General features: G+C 47.3%; 1 protein-coding gene and 1 non-coding gene across 2 annotated transcripts in view; one reads left to right on the forward strand and one right to left on the reverse strand.

The window, feature by feature from the left end:
• Nucleotides 1-20010, forward strand: part of LOC119430984 (luciferin 4-monooxygenase-like) — a 225643-nt gene that overhangs the window by 138681 nt on the left and 66952 nt on the right. Inside the window, exon 7 of the mRNA XM_037698452.2 lies at nucleotides 18038-18209. Coding sequence (XP_037554380.1) covers nucleotides 18038-18209 — 172 coding nt within the window. The remainder of the gene's footprint in view (nucleotides 1-18037; nucleotides 18210-20010) is intronic.
• Nucleotides 11611-11682, reverse strand: Trnar-ccu (transfer RNA arginine (anticodon CCU)). Its single transcript has one exon. It is a non-coding gene; the product is annotated as a tRNA-Arg (tRNA).

Genomic DNA, 20010 nt, shown 5'->3' on the forward strand with positions numbered 1-20010 from the left:
CGTCATCTGTCAGTGATGCACCACCTGCTCCTTGGGGCTTCTTGAAAGAGGTTGTTGAAGGCTTTCAATTTCTTAAAGCTCGCTTTAGCTTGGATTATATTTTCACTGCATCCCGTAAAGAAATTTCTGCTGCACTGATAGATACGTTGTTTCCTGTTCCCCATTATCGTGCGCCTTATTTGGAATGTTGCTACTTAGATGTACTCAAGCGTGTCCGTCGAATGATCGTTCCTCCAGGGATCAAAACTTTTTTCTTTAACTTACATTCGGCAACCATTCCTGTCAAAACCTGGTTAGAAAAAAGGGGCTGTTTCGTGCCGTGGTCTACCAACTGCCGTTTGTGTCCACATGCTGAAACGATTGATCACTGTTTTGTCGATTGTAGGGATGCCGTGTTCTTCTGGGACATTCTCCAAAGAACACTTAAAAAAGACTTAGACATCACACCATACACAATTCGTTTCTTACCTTTTAAAGGTTCCTGTGACCCACCATATGACATGTTCATAGTACTTGGTCTACATAGTCTTTGGCGCAGTAGAATGTGTGACAGGCACGCTGAACCCCCGCGAAGCACTCGGTCGTTTTTTCGGGAATCTGCTGCCTATGTTCGTAGTGTGTACGCTGCTCAAGAAACAGCGCCGGACTGGATGCCTTTATTCGACGCGTGCACATGCTTGCCTGACTTTTGAATATGTACCTGTAGCGCCTTGTTTCTTGTGTTGCTGAAGAGTCTGCTCCCATGTAATAAAGAAAAAAAAGTGGCTGTATGGCTGAGTGGCTACGGCGCTCGCTTTCGGATCATGCGTTCCCTGGTTCGAATCCCGCCCGGGCTAGAATTTTTTTTCTTAGTCACGCTTTTCTTTTTTTTCCTCTCTGTTTACCAGCGCGGTTGCTTGAACCCCGGTGCCCCTGTGGCAGCCGTGGTGCCGGGCACCGACGCGAAGCGGCGGTCGTTGGGGTGTTGCTACGCTGCGCTCCGCAACACCCCAAATAAAAAAATACTGCTCCAGTCAGGTAGACTGCTCCCTCCCTGATAGTGAGATTATATTTGGATCATCAACACAGTGATGCGTTTATAATACCACCGATCCCAACAGCAGGCTAGTCACCACCAGCCCAGCGTTTTCTCCGTCAACGCCTCCTCCGTTCCAACGGCGGCGGCTAGAAACATGGTACGCGCGAGCGGCGCAGCGTGGCGCCAGCGGTCAAACGCTGTACCTACTAGCAATTGGAAATACGCCTCCGGGGCACGAGTCCCTACTGGGGAATGAGTCACCCGACGCCTCCGCCCGAGCTCATGTTCACAGGGCTTTCTCAGAGGACGCGCCAACGAGACTGAATGAAGTCCCGAAAAAGTACAGCGACATTCTGCAACACTACAGGCTAGACAGAAAAACTTACCCGCCACCTCACCCCAGCCTAACTAGGGAAGAGGCAGTAATCCTCAGGAAACTGCAAATGAACAGCTACGTCCACGGTATTCTATTGCACCGAATCTCGCCTACCCAGCATTCATAGCTCTGCACGTACTGTGATGTCCCAGACGCCCTATGCCATATGGTATGGGGATCTGTCGCAAAAAATGGCAACACACACACACACACACTAACTGAAGAGCAGTGGGAGGCCAAGCTGTCAGACCCGGACCCAAAGAGACAGCGCAGCCTCATCGAACGGGCACGGGAGATGGCCCGCGGCTACGTGGAATAAGGAGGCCGCCCACCTAGGGCGCAGACTGCGCTTGCTCACAATAAAACTTTATTCTCTCTCTCTAACGTCTCTCTTCTTATAGATTAGTATAATGTTGCCAATTTTCCAGTTCTCTGGTACACTTCTCTGGAGCTGGTTCTCTGGAACGAGCTCGAGCCTCAAATAGCAAGGCACTGATTGCTCTTTGTGTTCTGGTACAGATTCTCCCTTCTAATTTCTTTCTTTCCATTCTTGTAAATCTCCGTGGTCTTTTTTGTTTCCATTCTTTGCATCCAATTCGCTGTGTCTGTTTCTCTCACTTTCTTTTTGATGACTCCTGGTTGTCTATTTACACATTCAATTACGCTGTACTTGGTTGCCAACTTTCTTGACCTCTTCCTTCATTTTGTGTCCACGCTTTTCAGGTACAGATACTTGTGCACTTTAGTCACCCATTTACTTTGATCCATGCTCATGAGTCTTCCTTCAAAACTAATCTTGCTCTGTGCTTCTCTGACTTCAAACTAGGCCCAACCCATGTCACCCTGCACTGCCTCATTTTTGGTTTCGCGTAGGCTCCCAAGGCCAACCGGCCTACCGATCTTTGGTTAACTTCCAACCCCGGCAAGATGTCCGATTTTGAGCACAAAATGACATTTGCGAAAGTTGGCGCTGGCACCATTACTCCTTTCGAGATTACGATTCCACGTACCACCTTATATTTATTGTGGCGCCAAAGTACTATCTGTTTAATTATTGCTGCTCTCCGCTTCCCCTTTATTTTCAGATTATCTTGGTGGGTGCTTGAGTAAGTCTTTCCTTCGTTTACCGAGCGCGGTAAAGCAACAGGTAAAGCAAACGAGCGCGGTAAGCTTGAGTAAGTCTTTCCTTCGTTTACCGAGCGAGTACCGAGCGCGGTCGGTACCTTTCCAGGTACCGAGCGCGCGGTAAAGCAACACCACCTAGAGGAAAGTCTAGGTGGCGTTGAACGAAGCGGGAAATGAGAAAGGAGGCGAAGCTAAGCGGAGGAAGAGGGTAGGCTGAGGCGCTCTGGGTTCACCTTCCCTGGCGGTTGCTACGGGTGTGGTCTGCAGAAAAAAAATGTCGCAGTTTCGCCCGAAAGGCGAAGCATCGATTGCGACAGCAAATTAGTAGAGAGCTATTCGGGGTTGGGATGGTAGTTTTATCGGCTGCATAAAATTGGTCACATTGGCTTACTAACTGAATTAACAATCGTGGTGTCAGCGCTCACAAGCAAACATGAATAGATCACACTGAATGACCGCAGCCAACGACTGTCAAAACGCTGGCAGTAAGCGCAGGTTCGCGTGGTCTATCGCTTCAACGGAAACTGAGCGGCGAATGCACAGCGCATAGAAAGGTCAGAGTTGTGTGGAGATAAGAGACGGTGCGGACGACCGGCATTCCCGGGCAAAGCGCAAAGAATAAGTTTTTGGCAGAGGAAAAGCCGCCCCCCCCCCCCCCCCCTGTTCCCGCTTTGTTGCTTTCGCGTGGGAGATTGAGTGGCAAGATAAGCCTTTGGTGCCGGAGCACAGCGCCGCCCCGCCTCCCTCCCTCCCATACCCCCACGGTCTTTTGCGCGACGGTCGCGTTTGCTTTCCGCCGAACGTTCGCTCTCCGTGATAGCGCGCGTCCCCCGCGCGCTTTCGCTCACGCATACGGCGCGCGGCGACGATTTTATCGCTCTTGGAATCTATGCGGAACCTCACGGCGACGGCGACGGCGACGACGACGGCGACGACGACGGCGACGCCGACGGCACAAATCCGGTTGAAGTGTCCATATAATTGCTATCGCAATAAAAGGGTTCGTCTCGTGATCGCGCCGTATGCTGTATGTGCGAGTGAAAGCGTGTGACGGTGAGCCGACGATGCCGGCTCAGTCTCGCGCCCGCAAGGGAGCAAAGCGGGAAGTGCGCCGTCTTCCCACCGGGGGGGCTCTTACTTCCGCGGCTGCTGCCTGTGGAGACGCCGCGCGAAGGCAGTTGCACATGCTGCGACTGGAACGAGAAAAAGCGTTGCGATCGCACGCGTTGCAATGCGATTTTTGAGGGTTCACATGATCGCGATTTCAACAATGCCACTGATGCGACGCCCAGGGTTGCTTGCTGCCAAATTTTGTGGCATAACCCGTGCAATTTTTCCAATGTAGTGGAAACACCTGTGTGTTACACAATCATTGACCAGTCTTTAATAGTAGAAAATAATACGCGTGTTTTGTGTTTTAAAAACGCTTCAAAGTTTACTTTATTTTGGAGTGCGCAAATGCGGTTTATGAAGTACAATACTAGGAGACATGGCGGACGCAAACAGCTGTTCGCAGCTGGTCGTTCAGCGCTGTGTGCTGTCTTGTGTGTCTTTTATGCCCGCGTCGTTCTTCCTGCAATACAACAAATTACAAGAGGACCTATCAACAAGCCCCTGTAGCTATTGTCGTTGCATATGCAGTATTCAGAATTCGGCTGCAGCGAAGTCGTCATGTCAACGAAGAGACCCTCGCGCTACCCGTGCTTAACGTCAGCTTCTGGAGAAAATACGTGTGTATATTGCTCGTAATTGCGCATAAGCTGTTCCTGCTCCTAGTAATATTCTTGCACCAAACGTAGCAGCAAGCACCAACCCAAAAGCTCACGTCTACCCCTGAAGGAAGTCGCAAATGATCTGTGTGTGATTACTGAACGTGCAATGGAATTTGTGTTGTGAACTTTATTCTTAGCGCCAGCCTGGTTCGTCCGTCGTGGCGCGTGTGCTGTAATTATTCACAGAAGTGCTCTCTGAATGTTTCGAAAGGCGTAAAAGCCGACACCATATTTTTTAGGAGCTGCAGTCTGTGTACGTAGTATCACATCACTCTGACAGACATGGGTGTCGTCTACTTTCGCGTCCTGTTTCTCGTGCTGTTAGTGTGCTGTGAATTTGTATAAAGAAGCTTAAGTTATTATGCTGAAGTAGGTAGCGCAGCTGCGTTGCCCCATGGCTAACATTAAAATACCTTGTTAGGAGTACGTTTGTTTGTTTAATAACAAAATCGAACGCAACTATTTTGTATTCATTGTGGCAAGTGTAAAGTAAGAAGTTATCGAAACTATCCGCTAATAGCATGCATGGGCTTCTACCTGCTTCAGCACATTATCTTAAAAGTGAGGCTGAAAACCCCAGATAACCAAAAACATATGCAATCGGAGCAGGTGCTATGGTTGCTTTCCTGGAATTGAAAGCCAGCATCCTAGTTTGTTAAGCTAGTCATGTACTTAACCTATAGTAGACCAATGTTAGAGCATGCTAATAGGAGCCATTTCAAACTAGAATATTTGTCCAAAATAAGAAAGTGCAAAGAAAGCGTGAAGGTACAAACTAATCTGGTATACCTGAACCGATTGTATTAGCAAAACGTTATGCCTCCCTGAATTGCCTGCGTTAACCAAATGCAGAAAACAGGGGAAGATGATTCCCTTTCTTGCTGTTGAAAAGCTGCTCGAATGTCCATAAATAACGGACTACATATTTTCTGAGGGAAAGTGAGGGGCACTGATAATATCTCTAAGCTTTTGTATGAGCTTTCGCCTTGAACAAGAATGGAATAAAAATATTTACCTATGCAAACCGCAGATAGATAGATAGATAGATAGATAGATAGATAGATAGATAGATAGATAGATAAACTTTAATCCAAAGATAGTTTTGTCTTGCCCCAATGGGGCATCGCTAATGGTCGGGGCCCCTAGTCCAGGGCTCCGCTGGCTCTTGCCATCTTCTCTGTTCTCTGAATCAGCTTGAGCTGGTCGCCGAGGGCCGAGCTGGACAGCAGTGCCTCCCATTGCTCCCGCGTGGTGTCCGTGTCATGGTGTTATATGTTGTGTAGCGTGCACTCCCACGTAATGTGGTATAGCGTTGGTGTGGCCCCACACCACGGGCATTCGTCCCTGTAGGCTGTGGGGTGCATGCGATGTAATATGTGTAGGTTCGTGTAAGTGTCTGTTTGGAGCCTACGCCAGGCAGTGGCATCCTCCGTCTTTAGTATTCGATGGGGTGGGGGATATCGCAAGCGACTCCCTCTGTGGTAGTTCTGGATTGCTGAATACTCGGGGTCAACTGCGTCAGGGTCATCTGCAGTCAGCGTGAGGAGCGCTCAGTTATGCGCAAATTCTCGAGCTGCTCTGTCGGCATACAGGTTACCCGTAATGGCAGCGTGACCCGCTATCCAAATGATGGTTATGATGGTGTTGTCGTCAGTGTCCTCCTTGGGTATTTGGGCTAGGACTTGTGCCGCAGGTCTTGCGATTCTTCCCTGTAGGAAGTTGCGGCAGGCCTGCTGGGTGTCCGTGAGGATCGTCAGTGGTTTGCTTGCGTGTTGGCCATCGCGGATGGCTAACGCGATGGCCACGATCTTTTGGCAAGGGGAATGGTTATGCGTGGTCATTGCAGCATTGGCCTATGCCTTTTCTTTTGTTTTTGCAATAGGTGGTGGCCAACTGATTCTGTCTGTTTATGTATTTCGCATGTGTGTGCATCTTTTGTGCATGTGTTTGTATCATGTTCTGATTGTTGTACTTGCAGTGATGCTAACATCTTTTTTTAATATATTGCACCACAGTCATTTATTCAACTTTGTGTTGAAATGCACAATGTGTGTTGAAATGTGGCCACCCAGTAACGGCCAAGATAGCCAGTAAGATTGACAAAAAATATGATGCAGATCCAATCACTTGCTTGAATTGACATGAGGCAAAGCTTTCACGCAACGGTCAGTTCAACTCTAGAAAACTAACTGCAATGTGTACAGCTGTCTTTATTTCATCCGATGCAACACCTACTCATATGTAATGTTTGCTCATGCACCGCACAGGTCACATGATATAATGTATACATAGCTCGGTGAACTCATTCAAACATCGGCTCACTAAGACTTCGAACTAACCAAGAGTCTGAGTTCGTGTGAGTCTGGCTGAGTAGAAGTTTGCTGAATACGAGTAAGAGCAAGCTCGGCAAAGTATAAGTTTGATCAATATGAGTCAGAGCAAGCTCAGCTGAGTATAATTATGGTGAATAAGAGTCAGAGCAAGCTCGGTTGAGCAAACTGTTGGTGAATATGACTCAATGAAAGCTCGCCTGAGTATAATATTTGTGAATATGAGTCATAGGAAGCTCGCCGGAGTTTATTTTGGTGAATATCAGTGAGAGCATGCTCGGCTAAGTAGAAATTTGGTGAATATGAGTCAGAGCAAGCTCGGCTAAGTAGATTTTTGGTGACTGTGACTTAGTGCAAGCTCGCCTGAGTAGAATTTTGATGAATATGAGCCAGAGCAAGCTCAGCTGAGTAGAATTTTGGTGAATATGAGTCAGAGCAAGCTCGGCAAAGTAGATTTTTGGTGAATATGACACAATGCAAGCTCGCCTGCGTAGAATCTTTGTGAATATGAGTCAGAGGAAGCTCATCCGAGTAGAATTTTGATGAATATAAGCCATAGCAAGCTCAGCTGAGTAGAATTTTGGTGAATATGACTCGGAGCAAGCTCGGCTGAGTAATGATCATCATCATCATCAGCCTATATTTATGTCCACTGCAGGACGAAGGCCTCTCCCTGCGATCTCCAATTACCCCTGTCTTGCGCTAGCGTATTCCAACTTGCGCCTGCGAATTTCCTAACCTCATCATCCCACCTGACTTGCTGCCGTCCTCGACTGCGCTTCCCTTCTCTTGGTATCCATTCTGTAACCCTAATGGTCCACCGGTTATCCATCCTACGTATTACATGGCCTGCCCAGCTCCATTTTTTCCGCATAATGTCAACTAGAATATCGTCTACCCCCGTTTGTTCTCTGATCCACACCGATCTCTTCCTGTCTCTTAACGTTACTCCTAAGATTTTTCGTTCCATTGCTCTTTGTGCGGTCCTTAACTTGTTCTCGAGCTTCTTTGTTAACCTCCAAGTTTCTGCCCCGTATGTTAGCACCGGTAGAATGCAATGATTGTACACTTTTCTTTTCAACGACAGTGGTAAGCTCCCAGTCAGGATTTGGCAATGCCTGCCGTATGCACTCCAACCCAATTTTATTCTTCTGTAAATTTCTTTCTCATAATCGAGTAATGATAGGATATGGTTATACGTAGTTTATGCTGTAATATATGTAATTGCAGACTCATTAGCAACATTGCCTCCATCTTGATGGGGAAGGCCTACGCCTCCTGATGAGTCTGCACACTTTATGAGCGGTGGACATGCAAGAACCACCCACACTTGAGAAGATGCTATCATTCACAGGAAGGAATGCAACTGGCTGACTTGACTGCACAATGTTGATCTGCTTTGTTTAATGTGTTATCTACTGCTTATAAAAACAAGGTGTTTGCCTGCTTTTTGCGTTGTTGCATGTGTTTTACAGGAAGTAGAGACAGGGAAGCAAGGAAAGGCAATGATTTTATGGCGAAGTAGTTTCTTGGAATACTGTGATATGTTACGACCAGTATAAACAAGAAATTCGATGCCCTGAAGTAAGCGAAATATGCAATTACCTATTAATGTGAGGGTTAATACAGGTGCCGTAAAGATACAGTCTGCAACACATTGAAGGTTTATTGCTTTTTGTGCATGAGAAAAATGATTCATCAGAAAAATGAGAAAAACCTGTTTAAATAATGCTTCGAAAGCAAATTGAAAATGCTGTTTATTACCAATTAAAGCGTCAAATATGCTATTCTAGAATATTGATTACGATATATAGTTTGCACGTTCGCTTTGCGAGCTTGATAAGCAGTCGTGTCTCGCAGCGGAAGTAACGAAACCTTGAAGTGAGATAATTCATTGGGAAAAATGCGCATCAAAGCCCAAACCAACCGACTGCAACTAAATTGTCGCGCGTATAGCATGGCCATTTGACCGTAGCATTTGTCCGTAGTTGCATATTCTTTAAATTGTTTCGTCCGTAAAAGCATACCGCGCTACAACTGTGGCGTTTTCGTATGTCACTAGTAGCTTGTACGACCAGAAAATTGGGATGACATCCAAGGCTGTCTCCGGTGAGTGACACCTCGTAGTATTTACCAACTCGCAGCGCATGCGAATAACGGAAAATCACGCAAAACTACGTATTATCACCACCCGAAGCCAACGTAAAAAAAAGCATCGCGTGATTAGCAACGTAGTGTGTCAACAAACACATAGAAATCACAGAACCGAATCTGGCCAACAAGTTTTTATCTGCACTGTTCGCGTGTCGGTGCTGATGTAACGATTGCGCAATCCATGGCACCACTCAATTAGTTGCACTGTTCGAGGCTGGTTGAGGCAACATTTATAATCAAAAAGTATCTATAAACGTTGTTTTGAGCGACCAAGGCCATTTTATAAAAGAGACCACGAAATAGCTCTCGGCGCAATTTCGACGGAAAATCGCAGCGATCGCTGCGGAGTTGCGACGCTGCGACCAACTTGGTCGCAGCCGAAAATCGCAGAGTCGGCACTGCGACTGTGATTTTCGTCGCATGTGACGGAAATCGTACTTCCGGTGTGATGAAAATCGCATCATGTGAAACGGCCTCGAGCCGTATCTTGAAAGCGATCTGCGATGCGGACAGTACAGGCGTCGAGGCGCACCGAGGGCCGATGGCTTCATTGGCGCTATAGCATACCCACACGCTTGCGCGTCACCCGTGTTCGCGCAGTGAAACGTCACTGTAACTTTTTTATTGTGATTGCCACTATATGGATACTCCAAGCGCATTTCTGCCATAGTCGCCGCCGTCGCAGTGAGATTCCGTATAAAGTCCAACGTCGATAAAATCGTCACCGCGCGCCGCACGGTGTGTGTGCTAGCGGAAGCGTGCGAGGGTGAGCCGGCAATCGCGGCTCAATGTAGCGCACGCGCGAGGCACGGGGATGAGGCGACAGAGAGGGAGAGGGGGGTGCTTATGCTGCGACGGCTGTAAAGTTTACGGGGCTTTAGACGGCTGCTGCTCATAGCGCGGCCGCGCGGGCGCCGTATCTTGAAAGCGATCTGCGACGTGGGTGAAGTGCCCGCCCGCGCGGGCGTCATCTTCAAAACGATCTGCACTTGGGAAAAAGTGCATGCGCCGAGTGCCGGTAGCTTCGTATGCGCTGTGCTTCAACGCTGTTCGCGTTGAAGCGAGACGAGAGATAGCGCGCTGCTGCTGGCGCGTTTTCTCACTGCGGCGTTTTCACAGCGAGTTTCTGCGGTCATCGAGCGAGATGTGTTCATGTTTACCTGTGCGCGCGTGACACCGTGCTTGTCTAGTTAGTAAGCGAATGTTTACCACTTTATACGGCCCATTAAAGTACTATCCTTGCTTCGTATAGCACTCTACTAATTTGCTATCGCAATCGATGCTTCGCTTTTCGGGCGAAAGTGAGACTTTTTTGACGTTGCTGCATTATTATTTTTGTCGTTTGACTTCTGCAGTACTTATATTGCCATATGCTTCACCACCATGCCTTATACGGAGGCCTCCTGCCAAGGGGAGCGAAGAGATCCTCTGCGTAACCCAGTGCGAGGGGGTCCGTAGGTGGAAGCCTCTTTTCAATGAAGCCGCAGACCAATGAACAATAACGCCGTGTTATGTTGCTACTCTGCGCCCCATTGAGTCGGGCCAATCACTAACTAGCTAAACTATGCACACAACATGCGATTGAATAAGAAGTAATCCCCTCACTTTAGCAACTGCACGGTAAGGGCGCCCGTAATTACGGTGTATTGACTGTTATGATGGGGCCCCTCGCCGTATTGAGCGCCATCGGATTAATGTCGACATTTATCGTTGGATGGGCTCTGTGGTATTTTTTTCCACTTAATGCCCGCGAAAATTGGCCATCACCAGTTTGGCCTCTAATTCGCACCGATGTCTTCCTGTCTCCTAATCCTATGCCTAACCTTTTTCGTTCCTTCGCTCTTTGCACGGTCCTTAAGTTCTTGACAAGCTTCTTTGTTAATATCTATGTCTGCTCTATATGCTAGTGCGGCTAAACGCAATGACCGCGCAATTTTCTCGTCATAAATAGCACAAAGCTGCCGGGCATGATTTGGTAATGCCTACCGTGTTCGCCCCAGCCCATTTTTATTATTCTGTAAATTCCATTCTCTGTATTAGCATCTCCTTTAAGCAATTAGCCTAGATAAATGTAATCTTGCACAAACTCTAAAGGCTGACTGCCAAACATGAACTCTTGCTCTCTTGCTAGGCTAATAAACATAATTAAAAATTAAGTTATGTGGTTTTACGTGAGAAAACCGTGATTTGATCATAATGTACGCAGTAGTGGGGTCGCAGTGCGAAAGTTGGGCAACAAACTTCAGAATTAGTGCCACAGATATCGCGCCCGTAGCAAGTACTTTCTCATGTGGCATCAGGAGAACCACCTGTTGAGGCGAGGACGTACCTCTGGTTGGATCGTTGTAAAAGCGTTTAAGTATCTCGGAAATCACGGGACTAGGTCCATAGTGGCCGAGCACCTGGCCGGGAGCGCGGTTGTACCTTTTTAACCGGTAGCTGCCCTCGGAAGCATCTCTGGTATGCCTGCCATAACTGCGACAAATGCTCTACAAGGCCGTCAGTGGTTGAACAACGGGCGCCCAGAGAATATCTGTAAGGCCAGATTAGAACCCATACACGTAGCTGAGAACCAGGCCAGGGGACATCGCCACCCATTAGAACAGCAGGCGGTTCTCGGGCGCTACCGTGATTTGGACCTCGGGCATACGAGGCGGAGGGTCTACCACTAGGCCACCACTGTTCTATTACGTCCATCTATAGCTATATAATGATATCATAAGAAGCCAAAAAACATTAACACCAAGGACAACATAGGGGAAATTACTTGTACTTTACTAATTGAATTAACGAAATGATAAATTAATGGAAGGGAAAATGGATGAAAAAACAACTGTCCGCAGGTGGGGAATGAACCCACGTCTTCGCATTAGGCGTGCGATGCTCTCACCATTGAGCTACCGCGGAACCGTTTTCCCATCCACTTTCTGGGGTATTTATGTCTTACAACTAGAACTAATCCTGGGTCTCGAATCCGGCAACATTGATGTCTTCAAGTAGCATATGTGGGTTTATTCACGAGTTGCCATCACCCAAAAAGATCACGTGCTCGTGACGCCTGCGGCAGAAAGGATGTTCCACATCCGCCCCTAGGTTTGTGAGTGGTGGCGCTGGCTAACACTCCCAGGATTAGTGGTAGAACGCCCGCCTCGGCTGCGGGAGGCTGTGGGTTCGATTCTCACCGCCGCCGGGCACCCACTGGTTCAAAAGGGTACAAGCGTACCCCGGCCTGGCGTTCGGCTTCCTTCAGGGGTGATACGCTTGGGAAAGGAGCCTGCGCCCTGAATTCCCGTCGAAACCAACGTGAGCACGTCAATCAAGCGGCGGCGGCGGTGACCGTGACGGTAGAACGCCCGCCTCGGCTGCGGGAGGCTGTGGGTTCAATTCTCACCGCCGCCGGGCACCCACTGGTTCAAAAGGGTACAAGCGTACCCCGGCCTGGCGTTCGGCTTCCTTCAGGGGTGATACGCTTGGGAAAGGAGCCTGCGCCCTGAATTCCCGTCGAAACCAACGTGAGCACGTCAATCAAGCGGCGGCGGCGGTGACCGTGACGGTAGAACGCCCGCCTCGGCTGCGGGAGGCTGTGGGTTCGATTCTCACCGCCGCCGGGCACCCACTGGTTCAAAAGGGTACAAGCGTACCCCGGCCTGGCGTTCGGCTTCCTTCAGGGGTGATACGCTTGGGAAAGGAGCCTGCGCCCTGAATTCCCGTCGAAACCAACGTGAGCACGGAAATGAGTAAAGTCGAAGTAATTTCCCATCTATTGTCCTTGGTGTCATTGTTTGTTGGCTTCTTATGATATGATTAATAAAAATCGCGCCCCTCGGTGGCCTTTCTTCTCGTTATTGCTATAGAACCAACACACTCACCGTACCTGCCACTTTAGTAGGTTAGAACAACATAAAAAGCATAACGGTCTGTGCGCAACCTCGGCCGAGCAACACACTTCCTGGAAAGACGGGGTAGTGGGCCTGCTTGTACCCGTATTTCATACCATGTGGGTGTCCGGTGGTGGGGAGGATCTAACCATGCATTGCTGAAAAGGGCGCCCTCTTCACATGGCAGAAGCTGTACAGGGCGTTTTAGAAAAAAGCGCTCAAAATGTCTGCAAATTTGGGAGAGAGAGATTCAACTTTTATTGGTGCCAGCGATCACGAGGGCGGATGCAGCCTCCCTCCGCCTAGCAGACGGCCGAGATCCCTGGGTCTCAGTGGCTCCCTCGGCTAGCTGGATGGCCCAGACGTGGTGTTGCTGGTCTGAGCTGAGCAGCAGGGTCTCCCATTGCTGCCGGTTTTGAATTTTGCGGCCCTCGAAAGGAAGATTCTAAAATTTACGCAGGTTTCTCGGGACTGCTTCATTACAGCGATGTACTTTTAAAATGACTCGAATAATATTTAGATATCTAGATATACACGTTAAACTAATTACTTTACTTCAGGGAGCCAGGTGATTAAATGCAAATGTCAGTCTTGAAGCCAGTCATCCTAGGTGTTCGGAACCGTTTAAAAAATGCAGCTTAGCGAATGTGTCACCTACAAAGACCGAAACTCAACTGCCGAACAAGACAACTGCCACGACCTCAGCATGAGTTCAGTTATGGCTCACCATCGAGCGAGCGTCATTATCCAGCTACTTACTTCTAGACCTACGTCATGTTTGCAAATAACTGTAGGTGCCTTCGATATATGACTTATAGAGCTCTCGCGTAAGCTCCGCCCACATTCGCCGCCCTCGCTTTCACGCTATAGATAGTGCTTCTTTTTTTGGCCGTCCAACTTTGGGAGGGGGGGGGGGTCACAATGACGATTTGATTATGAAGCACGCGGTAGTGGGGGACTGCGGATTGATCTTCACTATGTGGGTTTTTTTAACGTGCACTCAATGCACGTTTTTGCATTTCGCCCCCATCGAAATGCGGGCGAACGAGGTTGTAGACCTAGCTCGCTGAACGCCGTAATCGTGTCCGACGGCGCTTGCGATCTGACCGCAGCTCGTCATAGTGCGCTTATTTTTGACAACACGATTAATGGGGATAAATAAATTGGTTTTCTCGGTGTCGTCGGTGCGAACAGCAAACGAAACGTCCTACTTGCAAGCAAGCTAAATCGCGTCGCCGAGATTGTCGGTGTTTGCTTTCCGTCTGCGAGACGACGTGTAGTCGAATCGTTGCTCACGATCACGCTAGTGGTTTAGTAGCGGGCGCTGCTTCACGGAAGAGGCGCACATTCCGCATAATTTTGTTCTATTAAGTATTATTGCATGTGAAAAACAGACTCCATAGCCGATTTATATGTCGCAGTGAGTGGCGATAGAAGCGATCGCCTCGACTGGGATGTTTGAAGTGAGGTATTGGGCCACGGCGAACCGCCTGTGTACGCCCGCGCAATCTGCGCTGTTGACCTCGGACGCCCGATCGCTCTGGCCATCGTACAACGATATCCAAGGTATTGGCCGTTCAACCGGCATCCGATCCGAGGCCGCATTTTGTCAGAAATTTTAAGAAATCGTTTGGCTGGTTGTTCGGAAAAGTCGCCGAATGCACGCTTGCGGGAATGAACATCTCTGTACACCTTATATCGTGCGCGGAAATTCATTAATATGTTTAGCGCGTTTATGGCAACCACAGTGCCATTAATAGAGATGTGACCATGCTGCCTGCGTATGTGAACCTGTGCTAGGCAATCTAAATCACTAATGTACGTGTGCTTTGAGGTGCATCTGCTCGCTGGACCTACATTCAAGGCTAGTCCTAATCAATCTTTCCCACAATGACCCGCTATGAACGATCCTAAGCACCCCTGTTGGGTAATTTATGCCACGTAAAATAATACAGCAGCTTAGCTGTTACGAAAAGTTTGTCGCATAATCAATGAGCTGGAATTGGAATCCAACCTTCGGCTTTTACGGCGCTGGCCCATTGCTTGCGATGGTTTTCATCAACAGGAAACCCATGAAACACTAAGCCTCTTGCGTCTTTCGGCGCCGCTCGTCGGCATACTGCGTTTACTTCGTTGTTAAACCATAGAATAAGTACTGCACACACAGAACCGCACACGCAGCCGCGAAATCCAGCGGCTACTGAGGTAGGCGCCGCGACTCGCAGCGAACTGCCTACCGTGTGAAAGTCACTCCCGATGACAGCGCCGCCGCATCTTTGTGGCGTACCGCCGTGTTGTAGGTCTACAGGCAGCGGTAATGTTATCGATGAGCGTGTGAAGTTGGCGTGGCCGTTTCGCTTTTAATAACTTAAGTTTCGGTTTTCTGCGTGAAATTCATCGGAATTTAATTATTAAACTGTACTCAATAGCGGCGTCTACTTGCGTGTATGAGAACTGTTATGAACTCCTCGGGTTTGTGAACTCTTCGGGCTTCAAGTCTTAAATTAAGCTCAACCGTTTAGCTCTTTCAGCTGAACTGAAAACAAATAATCGCATTAAAATATGTGCATTTAGTATAAGTGCAATCCATTGGAAATCGCCAGACTACTGCGTCTTCCGTATAATAAAGGAATTTATAACAAACCTTCTGAAACAGTCTCTACAGCGACAGATGTGGTGTACAGTATGCAATGGGCTAAAAAAGCTTCAAACTAATAGCTGTGGTTGGAAGGCTGCCGTCTGGTGGAGCATAAATGTCGTCGCACGCTGTTAGATAGCCCTGCACACACACACATATATATATATATATATATATATATATATATATGAATTAAATAGTTCTTCGGATCTGGTGTTTAATAACTTGAAAACAAAAAAGAAAGTCCAGCTGCAAAAGGAAAAGCAACAAGAAACAAGTACTTTGGACGTTTCGGGACCTTCATCAAGAGTGCTATTGCAAGCACGCAGAGTTAAATTTAGACGTTGGAATGAGCTGTTTGATCTGGCTCTTCTACCTTCGCCTGCACTTCTTCCTATATATATATACAGCGCAATTCTGCACGATCAGCGGGTACATGCGGGACGGCAAGAACAATTCGATTATGGACAATTAAATCAGATGTTGAAATTCTGTGCTTAGACCCTAGCTTATATGGTATGTTTAAGGCAGATGCGTCATACACAAGCACGCTGAACAGTTAACTACGTGTGCCCGCCGCGTCAGCGCTTATTCTGTGCCTGGTGCGGTGTAGCTTGCTTGCCTCGGTACCGCTCGCGTAGATCGGCGTGCTCAATATTGCCGTAACAACTGCCGCATCTGCTTCCACAGCGTTGATGCGCGCTTTTACAGCAAGGGAAACGCATTCTAAGCGATGCTATGACAACATGTACTTATCGCAAATAGAGCAATGCTGAAATTACGCTTCGCCCCCGATGCCACTGCGTGAATAGCGAAAATCCGTTCGTGTCGCAACGTTTCACGATTACGAAGATGCCGAAGTCGAAACGGCATTCAACAAATAAACACAATCGTTAACTAACCAAAACAGAGAAGCACAACTCTTCTCCGCGCATGGCTCCAGCGGACAGCTATTGAAGTCGAGTTCAGTTTTCGTTCGCCAACAGGCGGGAGGTTGTACGTCATGAAACAGCCACCTACCTCTTGGTGCTCTCATGGTCGTTTCGTTAACTTCGTAGCTACGAAAATTAGCAAAGTATGACAAGAGTGTATGACGAGCAGAAATGATAGGTCACGACATTAATGTCATGACATGTGTTTCATGTAGGTTATGAAACAGCCGCCTAAAATGACAATGACCCAGTGAAAAAAAATTAAACGCTCAAAAAGCACTGAAATGGGTTCGGAGTGAAGGAAATACTAAAGGATGATGGTAGAAGACAAAGTCATAAACGTGACTCGGGAAAAATGACAATGACTCAGCGAAAAAAATAATAATAATAGTAATTATAATAATAAATATGTTTTTATTTCCCATCAATACAAAAATGATGGAGGGGGTGGGAAGAAAAGCGACAATCCGCTTGACGGAGTTCCCACTCCCATTACAAGAGGGAGTGGGAACTCCCTCTTGTACACTCAAAACACTCAAAAATCACTCGAATGGTTCGGACGTGGGCAGTAAGTGAAAGAAACACTAAAGGATGATGATAGTAGTCATAGTCATGAGCATGATTCAGCAAAAATGACAATGACTCAGCGAAAAAAGATTTAACACTCAAAAATCAATGGAATGGGTTTGGATGTGGTACTAAGCGAAGGAAAGGCTACAGGTCGAAGGATGGTCGAAGTCATAGTCACGAGCAAGACTAAAATTTCGCCTACAGTTCGTAAATTGCAATGTGTGCCGTAAAGTGATCAATTAACATGTTAATTAGGTAATTTTACTTGAATATGTGTTTTTATCGTTTTTATTTTATCGTTGGTTAGCAGCGCGACGATCTACATGGAAGCGGGAGAAGGGATTGGGAAGAGCGCTGCTAACCAAGGATAAAAAAAAATTTGGTACACTCTTTAACAATTTTGAGTGGTGTAAGAACTGAAAGAAGTTCCCTGTGGCAGATAGCATAATTCTTGTTCTTGAGCTGAATTATTCGAAGAGGTGGGCATTATCAGTACGAGAAATCGAAACACATATTGAACTAAAATTAACTATCCCTTCTCTCGTTTCCATGCAGATCGTCGCGCTGCTAAGCAAAGATCATACTTTACCAACATGCCCGTTCAGCCTCCCTTGCAAAATTTTTTAGTTGATTTCGCCGCTTCGACGGCCGATTCTTGTGCGCTTTACGTAAATTATACTATATGATCTTCTCCTACGACGTATTTACCGTCTAGAGCTGCTTCTAAACGCCCCCCTTTGTTAGAATAACAAGCCCTCCACTGCGCCTAACATGGATTGCCGTCTAAATGCACGACGGCACTTACTCCTCCCTCTTGTTTGTGCGCGTTTATATAGCTGGCACATGTGATGACGGGAAGGTATGCGTGTATGATAAGCAGCTCTGTATGTATTTTGAGCACTGTGTCCTGAAGGCAGTGCGAAGCTTCGCGGAACGCGCTTGTGGAAGAGAGTTCTCGCGGACCCGCAATTCCGCCGTATCCTTAGGGCGACAAAATGGATTGTTCGCGTGTACATCCAACGTAGGTTGAGATAGTTCAAGAGATAAAACCGTCCATTAGCAAAGGTAACCAATTCTAAACATTTTTATATCTGAACGTAGAATGTTCCGAGCTGAAAGTAAAATGTTCCGAGCTAGTGATGAGGTTCTTGGAAAACCACGAACAGCGGGAGTGTGAAGTTTCGCCTCAGTTGAAACTGTGCACGAGAAACAGCGCTCATGTGTGTGTGTGTGTGCGCACCCAGGTGACCACCCTGATACTGTATCCAACGCACGGGCAGTACATCGTCCAGCGTGGCCTGCCGCCGTCCCTCGACGTGGCCAGTGTGCAGTGGCTGTTCATCGCCGGCAGCTCAATTCCCCCGCAGGTGCTGCGGCAATTGGCACAGATATTCCGAGGATGCATTGTCATCCACGGTGAGCTGAGAGAATTCCTTCGCCGCGGGTTTAGACCCTTGCAGCGGACAGTTATCTTTGGTCGGTAGAAACATTGTAACATCTCCTACAAATAAGGGCAAAACAGAAATATTGCAAAATAAGAAACGCAATTGTTCAAGCAGTTACAAGCAAGAATATTTAAGTTCGGGCTAATTGCTCGCTCGTGTTTGGTGAACGAGTTGCAGTAGAGGAACGGTCGCTGTCGCGTGGTTATGGCAAAACTTATTTAATAATTTGCTGTCAGGGCGGAGAGCCAGTAAAACGCGCGAATTCGGATCGAAGCTCGTGGTATGCGCTGTGTTGGCGGTTCCATGTTGCTCCGTATTCACGGTCAGGGCGGTTGTTGCGGCTATTGAGGTTGCCGCCCGCAAATGCCACAATAATTCGCGGTATAAAACATTGCATGCCAAAGGCGGGCAATGTCTTTGGGCATGCAACGCTTTGTACCTTCGGCAGCGCTGCAAACGATTTGTGAGATGGAGTATAGTTTGTTAAGCTTATCGAGATGTATGAAGTTCACTAAAGTCGATAGTTGAGCAAGTTGGTACAGCGTTCATACTGAGGAAGGCAGCGCATAAATACCGAACACAATGAAGTACAAGTGTCGTCTCCTTCTTTGAGCTTGCCGCTATTTATACGCAATGCCTCATCACTTCCAGTCAACAGTATTTGCTCACAGTATTGCACAAAATATACACCACGATAATTTCCAATAAAATCAGGGCAAAACTTATGAACTAAGAGAAGAGGCTGGCTTCAGGAAGGATTATTCCATAATGGATCGCACCCATGTCATCAATCAGGTAATTGAGAAATCTGCGGAGTACAATCAATTTTTCTATATTGTTTTATTATATTATGAAAAGGTATTTAAGTGAGCAGAGATACCAGCAGTCATAGGGGCATTGCGTAATGTAGGAGTACCGGAGGCATACTTGAATATCTTGGCAAACATCTACAGGATTCCACAGCTACCTTGGTTCTCCCCAAGAAAAGTAGAAAGTTACATATCAAGAAATGGGTCAGGCAAGGATACACAATCTCTCCAATGTTATTCACTGCAAACTTAGAAGAAGTACTCAAGCTCCTAGACTTGCAAGGCTTAGGAGTGAGGATCAATGGCGAATATCTCAGCAACCTTCGGTTTGCAGATGACATTGTCCTATTCAGCAACAATGGGGCCGAATTACAACAAATGATTGAGGACCTTAACCGAGATGGTATAAGAGTGGGATTGAAGATTACTATGCAAACGATAAAGATAATGTTCAATAGCCTGGCAAAGGCACAATAATTCAGGATCGCCAGTCAACATCTAGAGTGTGTAAAGGAGTACGTTTATCTAGGGCAGTTACTCAAAGGGGACCCTGATCATGAGAAGGCAATTTACGGAAGAATAAAATTGGGTTGGATTGCATACGGCAGGCATTGCCAAATCCTGAATGGGAGCTTACCACTGACGTTGAAAAGAAAAAGTGTAGAAGTTGCATTCTATCGGTGCTCATATATAGGGCAGAAACTTGGAGGTTAACCAAGAATTTCGAGAACAAGTTAAGGACCGCACAAAGAGCGATGGAGTGAAGAATGTTAGGCCTAGCGTTAAGATACAGGAGGAGAGTGGTGTGGATCAGAGAGCAAATGGGGGATAGCCTATATTTCTAATTGACATTAAGAGAAATAAATGGAGCTGCGCCGGCCATGCAATCCGTGGGATAGATACCCGGTGGGCCGTTAGAGCTACAGAATGGATACCAAGAGAAGGGAAGCGCAGTCGAGGAGG

The sequence above is a fragment of the Dermacentor silvarum genome, chromosome 10, assembly GCF_013339745.2.
Source record: "Dermacentor silvarum isolate Dsil-2018 chromosome 10, BIME_Dsil_1.4, whole genome shotgun sequence".
NCBI classification, from domain to species: domain Eukaryota; kingdom Metazoa; phylum Arthropoda; class Arachnida; order Ixodida; family Ixodidae; genus Dermacentor; species Dermacentor silvarum.